The following is a 21,174-nucleotide window of genomic DNA, read 5'->3' on the forward strand; positions in this document are numbered from 1 at the left end:
GAAAAAAAAAAAAAAAAAAAAAAAAAAAAAAAAAAAAAAATCCCCAGTCTGCTGGGCTCTTCCAGGGAGTAAGTTTTATTTGCTGAAACTGGCCAGTTGCTTACTCTGCTCCCTTCATCCAGGCCACACCCCAGACTCAGACCACTCTAGCAGTGAGAGAGGCGAGCCAGGGCACACAGGACAGCAGGGTCAGCAGATGATCTGAGCAGAGCTGAGTGGTGAATGGGACTGTGCATCTCTTACCTAGCTTCTCAGGCCACACAACTGCTCCCTGGTCCAGTGGACCTCATCAGCTGCAGGAGAGTCATGAGGGATCTCAGGAGCAATCAAGCACGCACATCGGAAGGCCAAGCCTTCCCTGCACCCCAGCCATGTGGAAGGAAATCCCCAGGGACCACCCCACAGGACATCCCATCTTTTAACCACTTGCCAGACACTCTGAAAGTACCATTCCCTGCACTGTGCCCCCAAGTAACAGCATTCTTGCTGGAGAGGTAGGGCTGTTTTTAACCTGTGGACAACCAGTAGGTTCAGAGGATCCCAAAATGCCCAGAAATTGGGTGTGTGTGCGATTTTGTGGAGAAAAAGTCTAGAGTTTTCATCAAAATTTTAAAGGTAGGGGAAGTCCTTGCTCAAAATGGTTAAGAATCACTATATTAGAGGCCAATACTACACGTTGCTCTCTTGAGGGTTTTTTAAAAAGTCCATTCAATAATCTTAATTCAACAAATAGCTGAATTGTTCTCTGTGCCAGGTGCAATGCTAGGGGATGGGGATGCATTGATGAGCAAGACCAGATGTAACCTCTGTGTCATTGAGGGATGCAGATATGAATTTAAAAAATCACACAAATGCATGTCTTATTTCAAATCAAGTATTGTTCTGAAGGAAAGGAACCTGGTTCTATGAGGGATATAACTTAGTGGATGTTTAGTTTTTGTTCTTATATATTTATTTATTTATTAATAGGTAATGCATTCATGTTAAAGAAATTCAAAGGGATTATATAGTGAAAAATGCCCTCCCTTAATCCCCTCTCTGAAGGCCATGTGCATGTTTTACAGACTAGTAGCCTTCTGCTGTTAGACCGGGAGGAAAAGAGAGAGCTTACCTGAGGATATGACACTTAAAATGAAATTTGAAGAATGAATGTGAGTTAACTGTGAAGAAGACTGGAAGGGGGTAAGGGAAGCACTCTAGACAGGGGGAACAGCTTGTGCAAAGGCCATGTGGTGGAAGACAGCTTGGTGTATTAGAAGAACTAAAGAAAGCCTGTGTGGCTGGAGGGCAGAAAGCAGGAGGAAGAGAGGTCCAGGATGCTGCTGCGGGTGGTGGGGAAGATACAGTCTTGTAGCCTGCTTGGCAATATAGACTTTTCCCTCAGGGCTCTAGGAAGCCACTGTAAGCTAGGGGAGATAACCTTAAATCATACTTGCATTTTTAAAATATCACCCTGGCTATAGTATGGAGAATGGGTTGAAGGAGAAAGCAGTGAATGGGCTCTTATTTAGTTCAGGTGAGACATGATATGGCTTGGTGCTTATCTTAATCAGTTTGGGCTGCTATAATAAAGCACCATTCTATGGACTGGTTGGCTTTTAAACAACAGACATTTATTTCTCACAGCTCTGGAGGCTGGAAGTCCAAGTTCAGGGTGCCAGCATGGTCTGGCTCTGATAAGGGCTCTCTTCTGGGTTGCAAACCTATTGTTGTATCTTTACATGGCAGCAAGAGGGCGAGGGAACTCTCTGGTCTCTTTTATAAGGGCACTAATTCCATTCATGAGGGCTCCACCCTCATGACCTAATCACCTCCCAAAGACTTCTTTGGTGGTTAGGATTTCAACATATGAATTTGGGGGAGATATAAACATTTAGTCTATTGCAGAGGGAGAGAGAGAGAGATTATAAGAAATATACTTGTGTGCAAGTTTCTTGCTTTTGAAAAATTTTAACAAAACATTTGCTTCTTTCAGTTGAATGGAAGAAAAATTCATAACAGTTTGCTTATAATGCAGTTAACACCTGATTATATTTTGTCCAAGCATGTGGCCAAACTGACAGGATAATTTAGTATCCTGTAAAAGGTTGATTAGACAAAGAGCTCACAGAATCTTGCTAGAAGTCATTTGGTCCAACTTCCCTCCTGAGCACCCCAAAGACATCTCACTATTGCAGGAGCCCTCTAGTGGCAGGAGGTGATTGTTGTTATATAGTCATAACAGTATGACCATGTGGGTGATGTTCACTAATTATAAAACAAATAAGTAAACATCTGATGGGTCTAATTGTTTTGGTGTTTGTACACTTGATTTTCCTTCTGTCTCCTGACACTCCCCAGAATGGCTTATTCGGAGCAACAAGGAGCTGTCCCCTGTGGTTTCCTCCGTCAGAATTCTGGCAACTCCATTTCCTTGGACTTTGAGCCCAACACAGAGTACCAGTTTGTGGAGCAGTTGGAAGAGCGCTACAAATGTGCCTTCTGCCACTCGGTGCTTCACAACCCCCACCAGACGGGCTGTGGGCACCGCTTCTGCCAGCACTGCATCCTGTCCCTGAGGTGAGTGATCAGGGCCTGCAGCAGGCCAGTCCCAATGGGGTATTCCTGGCATCTAAATGTCAGTTGTGGCCACTCAACTGTAATCATGGTTTTTTGGATTGCTGTGGTTGGCCACAGAACCACAAATATGAGGAGGGGCTCTCCTAGGGCCCCTCTGTGAGGGCCTGAAGAGTAATCTCTTTTGCAACTCTTTGACAAAAATTCAGACTACACCTGTTTTGCATGGGAGAACAGACCTAGATGCAGTCTGCTATGGGGAGTTGGCTGCTGGGAAGGGCCTGTATCTCACGGTGCCTGTCTTGTAGTCACCCTGACCTTGCCTTGCCTTGAGGCAGAGATGCTGTCATATCTAGAAGGAACATCACTGCCTAGGATGCTGTCCATTTCTAGGCACCTGTAAAACCTGGGCCATGCCATTTTGAGGGAGGAGCCCAGGAGAGACATGGAAGCAGGCTTTGGGGGCTCATGTAGGGGCAATAAGCCAGTTGTGCCCTGCTGAGCTTTGAAAGGGTGTTATTATAGCACATTCTCATTCATTCATGTGTTCTTGCATGCAGCACTGTGTGTTCCAGGCATCTTGCTCAACTAAGCTCTCATGTACAGAGTGAAGAGTAGAGGTACAGTGTGGAAGATGCCAGTGTCTGCCCTCTACAATGTCCCAGTCTAGTGAAGGAGACAGATTATGGCACAGTGTGATAAACAAAGGATGGGGCATTTAACTCTGTCTGGGGCACTCAGGGTTTGACTGCATCCTGGAGGATGAATGGAAGTTTTTCAGGCAGACTGAAAGACTGGGGAAGTGCTGAAGGAGGGGTCCAGCGGGAGCCTTCTGGGTAGGGGGAACAGCATGTGCAAAGTAGGGACTGGCCTGCTCAGGGATGGAGCGTGGCTGGAATGCTGGGACTGCTCTTGGAAGAACCGTTGAGGTAGACACCTAACTTTGGCTCCATTTTTATTTTTCTCTCCAGAGAATTAAATGCAGTGCCAATCTGCCCTGTAGATAAGGAGGTTATCAAATCTCAGGAGGTAAGAAAATCACTGTTTTGGTTTCATAGCTGTCTGGGTGACGGAGAAGCAGCCAGTGTCCTGGGTTGAATTGGACATCGAGTTGGAGCAGAAGAGTGGTCAAGGCGGACCGTCCTTGGAGTCCATATTCCTCTGCTGTAGGGTCAGGTCAGACCCTGCTCCCACCCCAGTTTCAGGGAGGCTTGTTTGGGCCTTTATTGACCACCCCCTCTCCCCCATGTCCCCACCCCCAGGTCTCCTCTCCTGCTTTCTCCTCACTCCCTTCCTACACTAGCTGCAGCCACATTGAGCTGCTGGGAGAAATGAAGCATCCTGTTTCCTGGAATTCACTTTCTCATCTGTTTAATCCCTCAAACGTCCTTTTATTATTATTTAATAACAGTTCACATACCATAGAATTTACCTTTTAAAGTGTATAATTCTGTGGATTTTAGTATATTCACAGAGTTGTACAGCCATCATACTAGTTTTAGAATATTGTCTTCACACCGATAAGAAACCCCATACCCATTGGCGGTCACCCCCCATATGCCCTTCTCCCCAAACCTTGGAAACCTCTAATCTAATTTCTACTTCTATAGATTTGCTTATTCTGGATATTTCATATAAATAGAATCATATAATATGTGGCTTTTTGTGTTGGGGTTCTGTCACTTAGCATGATGCTTTTATAGTTTACCCATGTCTTCATTCCTTTTTATTGCTGAATACCATTCCATTGTATGGATATACCATATTTTGTTTATCCATTTATCAATTAATGGACATTTGGGATGTTTCCACTTTGGGGCTATTATAAATAATGTTTCTATGAATATTCATGTACAAGTTTTTATGTGGTCCAACGTTTTAATTCTTCTTGGTTATATACCTGTGTATGGAATTATTAGGTAATATGGTAACTGTGCTTAACACTCTGAGAACTGCAAGACTGTTTCCCAAAGCAGCTGCACCATTTCACATTCCAACCAGCAGTGTGTGAACGTTCTGATTTCTCCAGATCTCCTTCAAAAATTGTTATTCTCAGTCTTTTTGATTATATTTTTCCTAATGGGTGTGAAGTGGTATTTATTTGTGGTTTTGATTTACATTTCATTGATGGCTAATGATGTTGAATATCTTTTCATGTGCTTATTGGCTATTGTGTATCTTCTTTATAGATATGCCTATTCAATTCCTTTGCCCATTTTTTAATTGGGTTATTTGTTTTTTATTGTTGAATTGTAAGAGTTCTTTATTCTGGATTTAAGTCTCATCATATACATGGTTTGCAAATATTTTTCTCCTATTCTGTGGGGTGCCTTTTCATTTTCTTAATGGTGTTCTTTGAAGCACAAAAGTTAGATGAAGCCCACTAGTTTCCTTTTTTTCTTCTTTTTTTGGTTGCTCGTTCTTTTGGTGTTTTATCTAAGAAAACATTGCCTAACCCATGGTCATGAAGATTTTCTCCCTTAAAACTTTCCTTTAAGTTCAGTTTTTTTCCTTTAAAATTCTGTTGCAAGATGTTCCAGCACCATCTCCTCCAGGAAGCTTTCCCTGAGCACCTAGTCTGATGTACATGTTCCTTTCCTATACGCCTTATGATGCATTTTGCAAATGCCTACCAGAGGGCTGCACCGCACTTGGTATTTGTCTGACTCACTATCCAGGGTGTTGGCATACCACAACCTTGGGACAAATCCAGCCTGCCACCTGTTTTTGTATGGCCTGTTAGCTAAGAATATGGTTCTTACATTTTTTTTTTTTTTTTAAAGATGACCGGTAAGGGGATCTTAACCCTTAGCTTGTTGTCAGCACCACACTCAGCCTGTGAGCTAACCGGCCATCCCTATATAGGATCTGAACCTGCAGCCTTGGGGTTATCAGCACCGCACTCTCCTGAGTGAGCCACTGGCTGGCCCTTGGTTTTTACATTTTTAAATGGTTGAAAAAGAGGGTACATAGAAACCCTTCTATTTTTGCAACTTCTTATGAGTCAAAATATTTATTTCAAAATAATAATCTATTTCAAAAAAAAACAAGAGTAATGTTTTGTGACACCTGAAAATCGTGTGAAATTCAAATTTCAGCGTCCATAAATAATGTTTTAGTGGAACACAGCTGTGCCCATTCATTTAAGCATTGTGAACTGCAGAGTTGAAATACGGCAACAGAGATGGTTGTAATGTGGCTTGCAAGGCTGAAAATAATTACTATGTGACCCTTTACAGAGAAAGTTTGCCAACCCCTGGCTTGTACTGCAATAGCAAGTCAGCACAGCTGCAGTGATGCTGTTTGATCAGAAATACAGATGTTTACCCTGGGACAAGAGGCTGAAAGCATCTCCCTTGTCCACAGCCCCACCTCCTGACCTTTGAGCATGTGGGGTCAATTTCACCATGAGATTCTGCTAGCTGCAGCCTGCTGCACTGGGCACTGAGTTAGCTGGCATGTGTGTTTGGTGGCTTGTCAGAAGTATGTATCTGAGATAGCCTTTTCTTTTAGTGTGGTGGTAAGCGTGATATTTCCATGCCAACCACTGTGTGGAAGTTTCCACCCAACTTTTAAGATATACTTGAAGGCCAAACTAATAATATCTTCATTTGCATTTCTGTAAAGCTTTGGAGTGTGTGAGACCTATCATGTTTATCTTCTAGGTATTTAAAGACAATTGCTGCAAAAGGGAAGTCCTCAATTTATATGTATATTGCAAAAATTCTCCTGGATGTAATGCCAAGATTATTCTGGGAAGATACCAGGTTGGTATTACTCATGAGCAATATTTGCCTTTGCCATTTTTCCAGTTTCGTGTATTGAACCCCTTTATGTGACAGTTTCTGGGCTAAACATGGTAGGGGAACTCACTGGGTTGCCCTCAGAGGATTCCCTGTCTAGCAATAGTTAGCTACAGCGCTACAGCACGCCACAGGCTAAGGTATATGTGAAGAGGTTCTTTCTGTATGGAGCGCAGGAAGAATATGCTGTACCCTAGACCTTAAACTGTGGATTAGGGGTCACTGAGCCAAAAGAGAGGGTGTGGGACATGCTCTGCAAAAGGAAGAACTTGTTATTTTGAGGGAACTGAAAGATTTGGTGTCCTTAGGGTGGGAGTCAGGGGATGACTGTAGAATGACGTGGTTGTGGAGGTCCCTCCCTAAAAGCATTTGCTCTCTTACCAGGTGCTGTCGTGGGTGTTTCCCAGCAGCTATGGGCCCTGGCCTCGCAGGGTTTATGATCTACGGCAGATCATTCAGACCACGACAGAGAAAGGATGTGGTTTAAAGTTGAAGCATCTATATGAGATGCAAACAAACAAGGTGCAGGGGAAGTGTAGGTGCAGGGGAGTTGACTTCCTTTCGCATGAAGCTACCCTAGGTGCTCTTCCATCCAGCTACGGAAGATTGTTACATGGGCAGCTGGAAATGTGGCTCCGCCTGGCAGGCCCATAGCAGGTTCGATCACACTAGAAATGAATACGACTCAGCCATCTCTAGCTTACAGGGAAGTGCCTGGAGGCCGCTGAAATTTCCCCCACACCCACACGTTTTGGAACATGTCTTTCAGATGCTTCAGTCTTTTCTCTGTCACACCTCCAAATCCCCCTAGGCACTGAGCTTACATATGTGACAGTGATTTCCTTGTTAATTCAGATGTTTCTTGGGAGCTTCATGGAACTTCTTTTGTGTTTTTTTTTTTTTTTTTTTAAAAAAAGATGACCGGTAAGGGGATCTTAACCCTTGACTTGGTGTTGTCGGCACCACGCTCACCCATTGAGCTAACTGGCCATCCCTATACGGGATCCGAACCCGTGGCCTTGGTGTTATCAACACCGCACTCTCCCGAGGGAGCCACGGGCCGGCCCTTTTTTTGTGTTTTTTTTTTTTTTTAAAAAAAAGATGACCGGTAAGGGGATCTTAACCCTTGACTTGGTGTTGTCGGCACCACGCTCACCCATTGAGCTAACTGGCCATCCCTATACGGGATCCGAACCCGTGGCCTTGGTGTTATCAGCACCGCACTCTCCCGAGTGAGCCACGGGCCGGCCCTTTTTTTGTGTTTTGATGTCAGTCCTTTGCCACCTGTTTTAATAGTCAGGTCCTAGAGCAAGGGCTATTTTCCAACTTTGTTGCCACTAAGCCTGAAAAGGAAAGGAGCCTCAGATGGACCATTTAACAGCTTTAGTGACCAGATTACTGGCTTCTGGAGAACAGGGGCGGGTTTCCTTCCATCTGTTTCTTTTGTACTTCCTTCATTCCTTGTCCCCCCACTGCCTTGGGAGGTAAGGTGTAGAATATTACAGGTAGCAGAGTTTTGATGAATTTTGACCATTTTGGTGAGAGTTGAGGAGTAATATCAATGAATTGTAGAAAAGATGTGGATTTCAACTGCCATCACCATTTGTTTCTTACTACCAGAGGTGACGGAGAATTGCTATAATTTATTTATCTCACTGTAGAAAAACTGTTCTCTTTTCCTTCAGAGAAGGCGTCAGTGAACTGTTTTTGTTAAGAGCCAGACAGAAAATATTTTACGCTCTGCAGGCCATACGGTCTCTTTTGCAGCTACTCAGCTCTCCCACTTTAGAGGGAAAGCAGCCGTAGACCATAAGTGAAGGGATAGTGCTCTAATAAACCTTTTTTACAAAAGCAAGTAGGCCTTTGAGCCTTAGCTTGCTAACCCTGTTTTAAAGGATCCCAAGGGAGACAAGTTCACTAAGATTTTGGTAACTTGTCAGCATCACAATAACTTTCAGTGATCCAAAGATTTGTATTCGTCTAGAATGTGAAGAATGCTGGAATGACCACTGTCTATGTCTTTGTTCTCTAATATTTCTAATTAAAAGTATTTCCTGATTTTACAAGTCTGACCATTCCTAGCTTCTCTTGTGCCTGTGAGCCTGTATTTCTTCTGTCTCCTTTTCTTTACTACTCCTGGGCCAGCTTCCTCTTCCTTTTCTTCCTCCTAATCCTTTCTCTTCCTTTGTTGAGTTAGGATATGCCTTTTTCTCCTTCCTTCTTTTCCCTCTGTCCTGTCTTTTAGCATCTGCTGTGCGGAGATCAGTACTTGGTGCTGGGGGTGGGGATGGAGAGTGAACAAAAGAAATAAAAATGTCTTTGAAGAACTGATAAATTAATTGGTGAGCCTCAGGAAAATATCCAAGAATTAACCTGAGGATATGAGCATATTACTAGATCATCTCAGACAAACTTGACATACTTCCCTCTTCACCCATCTTTCCTGTCCTCATTTCCACCAAGCAAGGCTGGCTTTCACAGCCTCCAGTCCAAGCAGTCCTTGTTCTCAGTGGATGGCCTTCACTGAGAGCCTGCTGGCAGAGGCTGCTCTCTGCCCTGCCCTGGGCGAGCCTTTTTGCCCAGCTGCCTGCCCTGTTCTCTCTCCCTTGCCAGGCCTTCCAGCTGGCTCCCCTGTTGCTGCCTTGGTCAGTGGGGCTCACTGGACTGTTGTCTGTTGCAGGAGCACCTTCAGCAGTGCTTATTTCAAGACGTGCAGTGTCCTAATGAGAACTGTCAGGAACCAGTCCTACGGAAAGATCTGAAAGAGCATTCAAGTGCATATTGTCAATTTCGAGAGGAAAAATGCCTTTATTGCAAAAAGGATGTGGTGGTAATCAATCTACAGGTAAAAAAAGCAGAACAAACTAATTATCTTTATGGGGCTGAATTATACCAGAGTGGTCAGTGAATTAGGTAGAATCCCAGAAGCACATTTCTGCATTTATTTTTGTACAGAATCAGCCTAAAGAATTAGTTTATCTGAGAGAAGTTCTGTGAAAAGCTTAAAACCTTCTTGTTGGCAGGACTCAATTTATCATTGGCAAAAATATGAGGGTACTTCACAAAGTTCGTGGAAAGGTTTGTATTATCTTTTAATTCAATTTTCTCATGAACTTTTTAAAGTACCCTCGTATGAATGTGGAAGGAGTGATGCCAGGCACTGGGTCACAAGGAGGGGACAATAATGTCTGCCCTCCAGATTCTATAATCTAGCTGGAGAGGCACAATGTAGCCATAAAAATAAAGCATGGGGCACCTTTTACATATGCCAAAGGAGCCATGCTGGTAATTCCCCAATCTGCCTTGTTTGAGTCCTGTGTCCTCTGACCTTTCTTTTGGCATAATTGGAAAAGTAAATTTTTTAGTTGAATTTACACCAAGAAAGCAGACATCTTTAACTCTCTTTGGAAGTAGGCCATAACTTTCTGTAGAGGATAGGCCACAAAACCTATATCCCCAAGGAAACATTTGTGTGACCACGGTGAGGATTATATAATAATTATATGATTATATATAGAAGAGAACCCTTGGTTTTCTTTCATTACACTTTCTCTTTTTCAGAATCATGAGGAAAACTTGTGTCCTGAGTATCCCATATCTTGTCCCAACAAGTGTTTGCAGATTTTTCCAAGAACTGAGGTAACTGTAAATAATCCTCTCCATAGATTTTTGTGTAAGATAAAGATTTAGTAATAATTGTGGCGTGTATTTAATAAAATCCCATAGGCAAAGGCCCAAGGCTTAAATGATACCCATGATAACTATGTCTGTGTCTTCCCTGCCCCGTTCTCTACAAACTCTTCTCAGTTTTCATCCTGGCTCTTCCTCGCCAGGCATTTCTCCCTCTCCTGGTCCCTTCCTTCTTCCCAAGCTGTCCTTGGCTCCCTGCTTGCTGCAGTTATACCGGGCAGTTGGAGAATCGGTGATGAATTTCTATAGCTTGAGGCTGTACATTTCGTAGGTGAATGAACACCTTGCTGTGTGTCCTGAAGCCGAACGAGACTGTCCTTTTAAGCAGTATGGCTGTACTGTAAAGGTATGGAATGCCTTTTTGTTTCTGCCTTTACATTCTACTGTACAGTTCACTTGGTGAGTTCATTTTACTCTTTGATTCCTTTCAGGATGCAGAAGAACATACAATCTAAGAACTTTAAGACTGTAATTCTGTTAGTCATGGATCACCTGGAACACCTAACATTTGCTTTTACTAGTAATATAGGCAATTTGCAAATAAATACTTTCATGATCAGGGAAAAAGTGATTATTCCTTCTTGCAAATGTATTCTATGATTTTGTGTGCACCAAATTTGCATGGGCTGAAATTAAAAGATTGCTTCCCTTCTGCCTGTGACAGCAGGACAGTGATGGGAGAAATCTGTATAGAAATGTGCTTGCTAGGAGGGAGATCCAGCCTAGGCTTAAAATTGATCTGGAGATGATCCACCAAGGACATAGGTTTTGTATGGGAATAGTTAAGAGATGCTAATAACTACATTTAACCCACAGTCATACACTCCCAGGGCAAGGAAGGAAATCAGCACTGAGGATTTTGATAGTGGCCTCATTCTCTGTCTGTAAGTTTGATACTGTCTCATGAGTACTGTAGAATCCTAAAGCTGGAAAAGGGACCTGGCAGTCATTTTTCCTGCAGCCCACCTAGACACAGGTGCATGTTTTAACTTTTTTTTTTTTTTTTTTTTTGGTGGCTGGCCGGTACAGGGATTGAACCCTGCACCTTGGTGTTATCAGAGCCATGCTCTGACCAACTGAGCTAACCGGCCTGTTTAAACTATTAAAGTAAGCAAAGTTGATAAGTTTCTGTGTTAGCAGAATATCTCACCACCTCCCTCATCTTCAGAGCCTCTTAACAACCTGACTCATTTTTCTCCTCCTATTGAAGGACAAGCGGGGGAATCTGAAAGAACATGAGCATTCAGCCTTGCGGGACCACATGCTTCTGGTTTTAGAAAAGAACCACCAGTTAGAAGAACAGGTAAATATTCAAGGGTTCAAATAGAAAGGGAGGCAACAGAATTGGTGGGATTTGCCTGCTCTATGTTCGTATGAGGATACTTCAAAAAATTCTTGGAAAGATTTGTATTTTTTGTTTAATTCTATTTTTCCATGAACTTTTTGAAGTACCCTCATGCTTTTATATTCCCCTCTGTTTCAGTGTAAGTCAACTGGAGGTGGGTGTTTTTTCATTAAGTGGCAAAACAGGCTGATAGGATTATAGAACATTAGAACTGATGGTGCCTTTGAGATCTTTGGGTCCAACCCCCTCATTCAATAGATGAAGTAACTAAGCTCAAAGAAATTTTGAGGAGTGTTAACTTCTAAGTGGCAGAATTCAATCTCAAACCTACGTCCTCTGATTCTAAGTCCAGTGCTCCTCATGGTATACTATACTATCTCTTGACAGTCCACTCACACACCTTTTGGTTAATACCTGGCACCTGGTAGGTGTTTGATTTTTTAAATTAAATCAATATTACTGTGAAACAGCAGTTGACTCTCTGTTCTAGGCACTATGGACTTTATATATTTTGTAGTAAGTCGAAACTCCTGTCTTTAAGAAACTTTGCAATCTGATAAATGCATGCATACATACTTATTTCTTTGAGTTGTGATTATCAAGTGAAATTACATGTGCAAATGCCTGCCATAGTGCCTGGGGCATTCATAGTACACCTCAATAAATGCTGATTCCATTGAGCTATTATTATAAAAGTTAATTATTTTGTTAGAACATCTGAGAAGATTGGACTTTTTTCTTTTTTCTGTTTTTTGGCAGCTGGCCAGTATGGGGATCTGAACCCTTGACCTTGGTGTTATATCACCCCGCTCTAACTGACCGAGCTAACTGGCCAGCTTGAAGATCAGAATTTTCAAGTCCACATGGGGAAGAAAACCATCCATCTTCCGACAAGGAGCTGAGTTTTACTATGCGGTTTATTTTATGATGTCTGATTCTATATTAAAGTAGGTGTGTGAGTTCCAGGGTCAGATCCTGGAGAACATTAGAAAGACTGATGAAATGATGCATTTGGTAGAAGGCATGCTGTCTAGTGACTGTTCCCCAGTTCTTTTTGTATCGTTGCCTCATTCATCCTTTCATTCAAGAGACACCTACCATATATCAGGTCCAATGTTCATTGCTAGGGACACTGAATCAAGGAAGACATATCCTCCCTTTGCACAACTCAAAGAAATGTAAGCAGAGAAGTTAATGCGCCAAGCAGAACATGGTGTAACTCAGGCTGGGGTACACAGGATGTAGCAATTTACCCTGGGGGAGTTGGGGAGGGTTTTTCAAGGTAGGACATCAAAGCTGAATTTTGAAGGAAGAAAGGGTTCATCAGTTAAAATGTTGTGGAAGGAGGACATCCAGAATGGGAGAGCTTGCACCAAGGCAGCGAGGCATGACAGATGTTGATGGCTCAAGGAAATGAGATTTTAGGGTGAATGGACCCCTGAGTGTAGGAAAGGGAATGGTTGGAGACTGGTGTGTTGGATCCAAATTGCAATGGCCTTCCATGTGAGCTAAGAAGTGTCCAACACTCTCAAAAAAATTGTACTCAATTTTTTTTTATTTATTCACACAGCCTTATTTCAGAAAGGATATAAGGGCCAAAAGTTTGAACTAATGTTTGTCAGTAATAGGAAACTAATGGAAATTTTAAAATAAGAAAATACCTGACCAGCTAATTGTTCATTTGGTGTTTAAAAGTAAGAGGGCTGGTAATAGCATGGCAGTGGATGAGAGTGAGTGCTCTGGAGCTGGATGCCTGGGTATTCAGCCTGCTGCCACGTCACCTCTCCCCCAGGGTGATGGAGACACAAAGGATTACTCAAAGCCCATTTCTTCTGAGCAGTGAGAGGACCGAAAACAGTTACCCCCAGGAATAATTCTTTCAAGAGAAGAAAGATCCTGGGAATAGCCCTGAATCAGGTTCTCTCTTTGTTTTTATTCTCCAGGCAAGAAAGTTATAGAAAAGGAACATAGGTGGTTTACAGTAAGATATTTGTCATGGCAACAATCATTACGTTTAGTTGCACCAAGGACATCTGCCCTTAGAGCCAGTATTTTTGCTGTGTTACAATTCTTTATCTACAACAGAGACTTTAGCCTGGGGAAAGTTTTCTGTCTTTCCCAAGCTTAACATTGCTATGTGCAATTCTAAAAAGTTAGGCCCTGTGAAATACATTTGCTTTATTAATATTGGTATCCTCCACACTGCTATACCAGCCATATGAGTTTGGGCAAGCTGCTTCACCTCTCTCTTCCCCAATTTCCTCATTTGTAAGTGGGGTTATAGTGAGGGTAAAATGAGATGATATGTTTAAACTCTTAGCACAGTGCCTAGCACATAATAAACATTTCAATATTAGGTTAGCACAAGATGCTGGTGGTGGTGCTGGTGGTGGTGGTAAAAGCGAAGGCTCATCCAAGACCATGTCAGTGGGATACACAGGGCATCGAGAGACACTGTGAGGTTGCAGTGGCATGCTGTAAGCTTGGAAGGCAGGAAACATGGGAATGTAATGCCAAGATTGGCACTACAAGAAGAGGAGCAGATTAGAGGTGAGAGTGGGGAGAGGAGTCACCGAGTTTGCTTTTGGTCTGGTGGGTAGGTGGAAGTCAGTTCTAGGGGTCTAAATAGAGGTTCTGGGACCAAAGATCAAACAGGTGTTGCAGCCATTTGTGCATTCTTTCATAGAACATGTATCAAGTGCTCTCTGTGTGCCGGGCACTGTGCTAGGCTCTGGTGATAAAGAAATAAGTGAGATGTAGCCTCAAGAAACAATTTAGGGGGCCGGCCCGTGGCTCACTCGGGAGAGTGCGGTGCTGATAACACCAAGGCCACGGGTTCGGATCCTATATAGGATGACTGGTTAGCTCACTGGGTGAGCGTGGTGCTGACAACACCAAGTCAAGGGTTAAGATCCCCTTACCGGTCATCTTTTTTAAAAAAAAAGAAATGCTGACAACACCAAGTCAAGGGTTAAGATCCCCTTACCGGTCATCTTTTTTAAAAAAAAAGAAATGCTGACAACACCAAGTCAAGGGTTAAGATCCCCTTACCGGTCATCTTTTTTAAAAAAAAAGAAATGCTGACAACACCAAGTCAAGGGTTAAGATCCCCTTACCGGTCATCTTTTTTAAAAAAAAAGAAATGCTGACAACACCAAGTCAAGGGTTAAGATCCCCTTACCGGTCATCTTTTTTAAAAAAAAAGAAAAAAAGAAACAATTTAGTAGAGGAAAAAAGACCAAAACCACCACCAACAAAAAGCAAGTTATAAGAGTGATGTTATCCACTAGAGTATGGACAGGGTATCATGGAACTTGAGAGGTGGTCTGGATGGGTGGGGCTATTAAGGAAATATTCCAAGAGGATGTGCCTTTGAGTGGAGGCTTAAAAAGTGGTATTTTTAGATGAAGCGGGAAATGTCTGAGAGAGCAGGGCCTGATGGGAAATAGGAGCTGTGTTGTCTTGTGGGCAGGATGCATGTGGGCTGTGAATGGGCATGAGGCTGAAAGGGTAGTCAGGGGCAGATCGTGTAGGGGCCCAGTGTGGCCCGTAAAAAAGGCCACTGGAGACATTTAAGAAGGGGAGACACAACACCAGATTTGTCTCTTAATATTATTCTGGCCACAGTATGGAGTATGAATTGGAGAACAAGACTAAAGACAGGGAGAACATTCATTCAACAAATATTGATCAAGCACCTACTGGTGCCAGGCAGTAATCCAGTTGTTGGGATTACAGTGGACTGTGAGATCCATGCCACTCCCAGTTCCCATGGAGCTGACATTCTGGTGTGTGTCAGGGATAATAGGGATAGTGTAGGACCGGTTAGGAAGCTGTTGTAGCAGCCCAGGTGAGAAATAATGAAGGCTGAAACTAGTGCTAAAATGAGATGGGATGAAGTGAGAAATGGATGTAAGAGGGGTTTTTTTTGTTCGTTTTTGTATTGTGTGTTAGGAGTTAAAGTTGGCAAGTATTGCAAATTAAATGGATGGGGGAATAAGAGAAAAGTTATCTAGGATCACTCTTAAGTTTCTGGTTGTCTCCCTCATATAGATTACAAATTCTGAGTAAATACACTATCCATTTGTTTTGTCTATCACTTGCTAGATGGACAGGTTAATTAAACTCTCTACCTCTGTTTCCTCGTCTGAAAATGGAACTAATATTCATAGGTATATCATAGGGTTCTTTGAGGATGAAAAGAGCTAATGAATATAGGAGTATGAAAAACATTCAGCAAATTTTAGCTATTATTACTATTGATACTGTGCATAGAACATCTGATGTGGTATGGTTATCAGTACTCTGTGGTGGTTTAATAAGTACATACTGAATGAATGAAGAGAACCAGTTCAGTAAATTCTGTCAAGTGATGTCACTATCATATGAACAATCATAGTGGGTTAGGTATAGAAAAGGCTAAGAAATTCTGTGGATCTGGTTTTTTGGAACCACCTGCAAATATTTTCCTAGAATTACATAGGGATCTACCTGTATTTTCCTAGAAATATGTATGTATATTTTTTCCTAGAAACGCTTTCTTACCTGCAAGTACTATTTTAACTTGCATGCATGCATTTTAATGACCTTATTTTTTCTCCTTCATATTTCTATTAGATTTCTGACTTATATAAGAGCCTAGAACGGAAAGAAAGTAAAATCCAGCAGCTAGCAGAAACTATAAATAAATTTGAAAAGGAGTTCAAGCAATTTGCACAGTTGTTTAGCAAAAATGGAAGCTTCCTCTCAAACATCCAGGTGAGAAATGGCCTTTCCATTCAAAGCCAGGATTTGGCTTTCAATTAGCAGTGAGGGTTTTTCTTTTAACTTTTTAAGTTGAAATAATTTGAAATATACAGAAAACCCGCAATAATAAGATGGAGCAAAGAACACCTGTATATCCTGCACTTGGATTTACCTATTGTCAGCATTTTGTCCCATTTGCTTTGTCATTTGCACCCCTTTCCCCCTTCCCCCACTTCTCTCTCTCTCTCTCTGTCTCTCTGTGTGTGTGTGTGTTTTGAGCCATTTGAGACTGCACTGTGTATATATTCTGGCCCTTTCCCTCCACATACTTCAGTATGTATTTCCTAAGTACAAAGGTCTTCTTTTACACGACTCCAGTACATTTAGCAATGTCAGCAAATTTAACATTGATGCACTCTTTTATATAATTTATGGCAATTAGAGTTTTAATTGTTGGGCCAATATTAATCACTTGATTTCAGATTCATTGAAAACATCTGTAGTTCTGCATTTTATAGTCAACAAAGTAAAACTATTAGTTTCCTTTGGAAGAAAATGCTTTAAATATCACTAAAATATATCAAAAATTACTTTGTAAGTCATGTTAAATCATAAATAAATTTCTAATGAATAATGTCTTTATCATGATTATAAAATTTATAGTAAAAAAGATTTCAAGACATGGTGTGGACAATATATTTGAAATTTGGATTATCCCAGAAAATCTAGGCCATATAATTTCCATACTTGGTCAGCACATCATTTTATACACACATACACAACACACACATATGTACATGTGTATATATGTATGTATGTATTATATGTATGTGTGTAAGAATGTGTCCAGAAAAGAGAAATCTATCATATATTATTATCTTGATTCTGACCTTTTTCTAATACAAATACTAAGCCATCAGAATTAAGGCACTTAGGGCAAGGATAGGGAGTTTTATCTAATCTCTTCCACCTAAGAGAGCAATTGAAAGTTTAGGCCTTATTTAGAGCCTCTGCACCATCTTTAGTGCTCAGGCCAGAACAGGTGAGCCTGTTCCAGCTCATTCTTTGCCTTCCAGCACAGCAGGAATGAATCAGGAGAGTAGCTTCTGAGAAGGAAGTGATAAGACAAGAGAGACAACATGAGAATAGATATATAAAGATGGGTTAGAGAAATAAGTGGAGAGAAATTGAGGGAGGGATAAAAATTAGATAAACAGAAGTTCAAAGATTTGGGACAGGAGCTGGAATAGAAGAGGAAGAGGAAGAAATTAGCTGGTTCTCTCTGATCCTTGTTGAATTTTCTCTTCTGGACTGTGTATTTTTCATTTCATTAAATGTGAAAGTTTGAGTTGAAAATATTTAATTTCAACAATTACTAAAATATTAGCTAAAAGTTTTAACATTATGATTCATTTTGTATTGAAAGGTTCTTGCGAGTCACATTGACAAGTCTGCTTGGCTAGAAGCTCAAGTGCATCAGTTATTCCAAATGGTTAACCAGCAGCAAAATAAATTTGACCTGAGGTCTTTAGTGGAAGCAATTGATACAGTGAAACAGAAAATTACCCTGCTAGAAACCAATGATCAAAGATTAGGTATGTCTAATACCTTACTTCTCTTTTGATGACTCGTTTGTCTGCATGTGTTCATGTAACAAGCAAAGACCTGGTCAGAGGGCCGGCCCATGGCTCACTTGGGAGAGTGTGGTGCTGATAACACCAAGGCCGCGGGTTCAGATCCCTATATAGGGGTGGCCTGTTAGCTCACTTGAGAGAGCGTAGTGCCGAGAACACCAAGTCAAGGGTTAAGATCACCTTACCAATCATCTTTAAAAAAAAAAAAAAAAGACCTGGTCAGATAATCACATCTCTCCAGGGTAAACACTGGCTGAATGTGTTATTTTTATTTTTAAAGATTTTCTTTTCTTTTTTTTTGGCAGCAGGCTGGTACAGGGATCGAACCCTGGACGTTGGTGTTATCAGCACCACGTTCTAACCGAGAATCTGTTATTTGTGAGACAGCAGCATAAGATTTTGGCCACTTGGGCAAAAAGAGGGAGGGCTACGAGCAGGGACTGGAAATGGGAAAGGAGTGAACACGGGCCGGGAAATCCCAAGAGCAGGGAGTAATGATTTTTAAGGAAAGTGGAAAATAATGAGAACTGTGATGGGATCATTGTTTTAGGTATGGGAAAATACAAAAGAATTTGGCTATTTAAAAGCATTCTAGTTAGAGAAGTGCGGGGCTCACCATGCTAATTCATGCTAGTTGAATGCTCAGCGTGTCTTACCTACATTTTGGCAAGTTTCACTTTCAGAGTACACATTTGGGTTTTCTTGGTGCCAGTTTGCCAAGACGTGATGTTCACCAAGTTAATATTGTTAATATGAATGGTCCATTTGTGGACAATGAATTCATTTCATCTTTAAGATGTCAGAATTTTATTGGTTCTCTTCAGGCAACAAAATTCCACTTTGGGCAAATTCTAAAGACAACTTTTAGGCCTATGGAATCTTTTTTTTTTTTTTTTTCTTTTTCTTTGCAGTTGTTTTAGAAGGGGAGACTAACAAACATGATGCCCACATTAATATTCATAAAGCACAGCTGAATAAAAATGAAGAGCGATTTAAACTGCTAGAGGGTGCCTGTTATAATGGAAAGCTCATTTGGAAGGTGACAGATTACCAGATGAAGAAGAGGGAGGCAGTGGATGGGCACACGGTGTCCATCTTCAGCCAGCCCTTCTACACCAGCCGCTGTGGCTACCGGCTCTGTGCTAGAGCGTACCTGAATGGGGATGGGTCTGGGAAGGGGACACACCTATCCCTGTATTTTGTGGTGATGCGAGGAGAGTTTGACTCGCTGTTGCAGTGGCCATTCAGGCAGAGGGTGACCCTGATGCTTTTGGACCAGAGTGGCAAAAAGAACCACATTATGGAGACCTTCAAGGCTGACCCCAATAGCAGCAGCTTTAAACGACCTGATGGAGAGATGAACATTGCATCCGGCTGTCCCCGCTTTGTGGCTCATTCCACTTTGGAGAATACCAAGAACACCTACATTAAAGATGACACCCTGTTTTTGAAAGTGGCTGTCGATTTAACTGACCTGGAGGATCTCTAGTCACTGTTTATGAGGTGATAAGAGAACTTCTTGTATCCAGAACCACAGAGAACACATTTGATTATCAAACTGACCTGGATTTAGACTTAATTTACATTTATATTTTGCTTTTTGCCCTGAATGTTTTAAATAATTCTAAAACTTTTGAATTGGTATCTTCTTTTACACTTTACTCTGTCCCAGTTTGAAACTTAAAACTCTTAGAATATTTTCATTATTTATATTTTTATATGTCATGAAAGATGGTAAGTTTCTTCAAAGCAAGTTCTGGAGCTTATCTCTTTTACTGGTGCTTAGTGCAATGTCTCAGGCACTCTATTGTAGAGCGCACTAATATTTATAAAGCAAATGTATTTCACAGGGCCTAGTTTCCAAAGCCCTGTAGTTTCAGGTTTAGCCTAACCTTTTGGAATTACATATAGAAATGTTAACCTTGCAAAGGACAGGAAACTTTCCCCAGGCTAAAGTCTCTGATAAAGAATTTAACACAGCAAAGTTGCTGGCTCAAGGACAGACAAGTTACTTGATTGTTATGTAAACATACTAAGGAAACTGCTGTAGGGAAAGTCTTGCTTTGCCTCCCATGGATTTGTCACCCGTCTTCCCCTGTGTGATGGAGCCACAAAGGATCACTCAAAGCCCATTTCTTCTGAGCAGTGAGAATCCCCAAAGTGGTTAATCTCCCAGAACCCTCAAGAGACAGGCATTCCTTCCATTTGGGAAATTAACGACAAATTGGTGTTCTCTTCTCACATTTATTCTCCAGACCAGGAAGTTACAGGAAGAGAACATAGGTGGGATTATAGTTTAACAATATAGGTTGGTAACATTCAGTAAAACAAGCAAAGTGATATTCCATAATGCAATTTGTAAGAAGTTAAGTGATCCACCAACAAAAGCTTGATCTTAGCAAACATTCCTTCTCCCCACAGCAGCTTCCCAGTATCTTTACATATCAATCAGTAACCTGTCTGTCCTTTGAGCCAGCAACCTTGCTGTGTTACAATTCTTTATCTTACAACAGAGACTATAGCCTGGGGAAAATTTCCTGTCTTTGGCAAGGTCAACATTTTATATGTACTTTTAAGAAGTTAGACTCAACCTGAAACTACAAGAAACTAGGCCCTGTGAAATATATTTGCTTTATAGTATACTCCACAGGAAAGAAAATGTTTCTTATCTGATAAGGGTATAGATTTAATACACCAAGTTTTTGGCTGGAAAACCATAAATATTTATTTGGTAGAAATAGATGAGACTCAAAGTAGGCTTTGTGTGATCTGCTCTGACAAATGAATACCTATTTACTAACCTGAATGCATAAAAATGTTCTTATCAGGGTTTACTGATCAAACAGGACTACATTTGTCTTTTCTAGAGGTCTTTTAAGTTGTGCATGATAATTTCTTGTGCTCTCTGCCTTTGAAATCCTTTGTCACTGGTTTTTGTAGTAATTTGTGATCTTCTTCAACTAAGTGTTTTAAGCCTTTGTTATTTCACAAACTTTGACAAATAACATCTCAAATGGTGCTGATTATGTTGCAGATCTATTACTAGGCACTGTCCTAAGAACATTATGTATATTAACACACTGATCTCACGACCACCTTATGAGGTAAATGCTATTTTATCCCCATTTTCCAGATGAAGCAACTGAGGCACAGAGGTTATGTGATTAGCTCTAGGTTACACAAATCCTGTTTGAATCCAGGCAGTCTGGCTTCAGAGGCTCCACTCTTAAGCACTGTACAAGACCACCTTGTATGGGTATTAATTAACTCTACACGTATATATAAAAATATAAATTTAAGTAAGTTAGAAGACTAACCACTAAAAAATCAAAGGTATAACTTCCAAATCACCAATGGAAAAAAACTGGAAAAAGAAACCTCATCAAACCAAAGGCAGAAA

General features: G+C 41.3%; 1 protein-coding gene and 1 non-coding gene across 2 annotated transcripts; one reads left to right on the top strand and one right to left on the bottom strand.

Moving 5' to 3' along the window:
- The first annotated feature begins 2,340 nt into the window (after positions 1 to 2,340).
- TRAF5 (TNF receptor-associated factor 5) lies at positions 2,341 to 19,349 on the top strand. Its single transcript, XM_008583799.1, has 10 exons — positions 2,341 to 2,559; positions 3,528 to 3,585; positions 6,222 to 6,323; positions 9,040 to 9,204; positions 9,921 to 9,998; positions 10,321 to 10,395; positions 11,260 to 11,352; positions 16,012 to 16,152; positions 17,567 to 17,735; positions 18,686 to 19,349. Exons 1-10 carry the CDS (start codon positions 2,342 to 2,344, stop codon positions 19,261 to 19,263), a joined length of 1,677 nt encoding a protein of 558 aa, XP_008582021.1. The 5' UTR covers position 2,341; the 3' UTR covers positions 19,264 to 19,349.
- On the bottom strand, positions 11,067 to 11,140 carry TRNAI-GAU. The gene has a single exon. It is a non-coding gene; the product is annotated as a tRNA-Ile (tRNA).
- Positions 19,350 to 21,174: the final 1,825 nt, after the last annotated feature.

This window comes from Galeopterus variegatus, unplaced genomic scaffold (assembly GCF_000696425.1).
Source record: "Galeopterus variegatus unplaced genomic scaffold, G_variegatus-3.0.2 Scaffold3045, whole genome shotgun sequence".
NCBI classification, from domain to species: domain Eukaryota; kingdom Metazoa; phylum Chordata; class Mammalia; order Dermoptera; family Cynocephalidae; genus Galeopterus; species Galeopterus variegatus.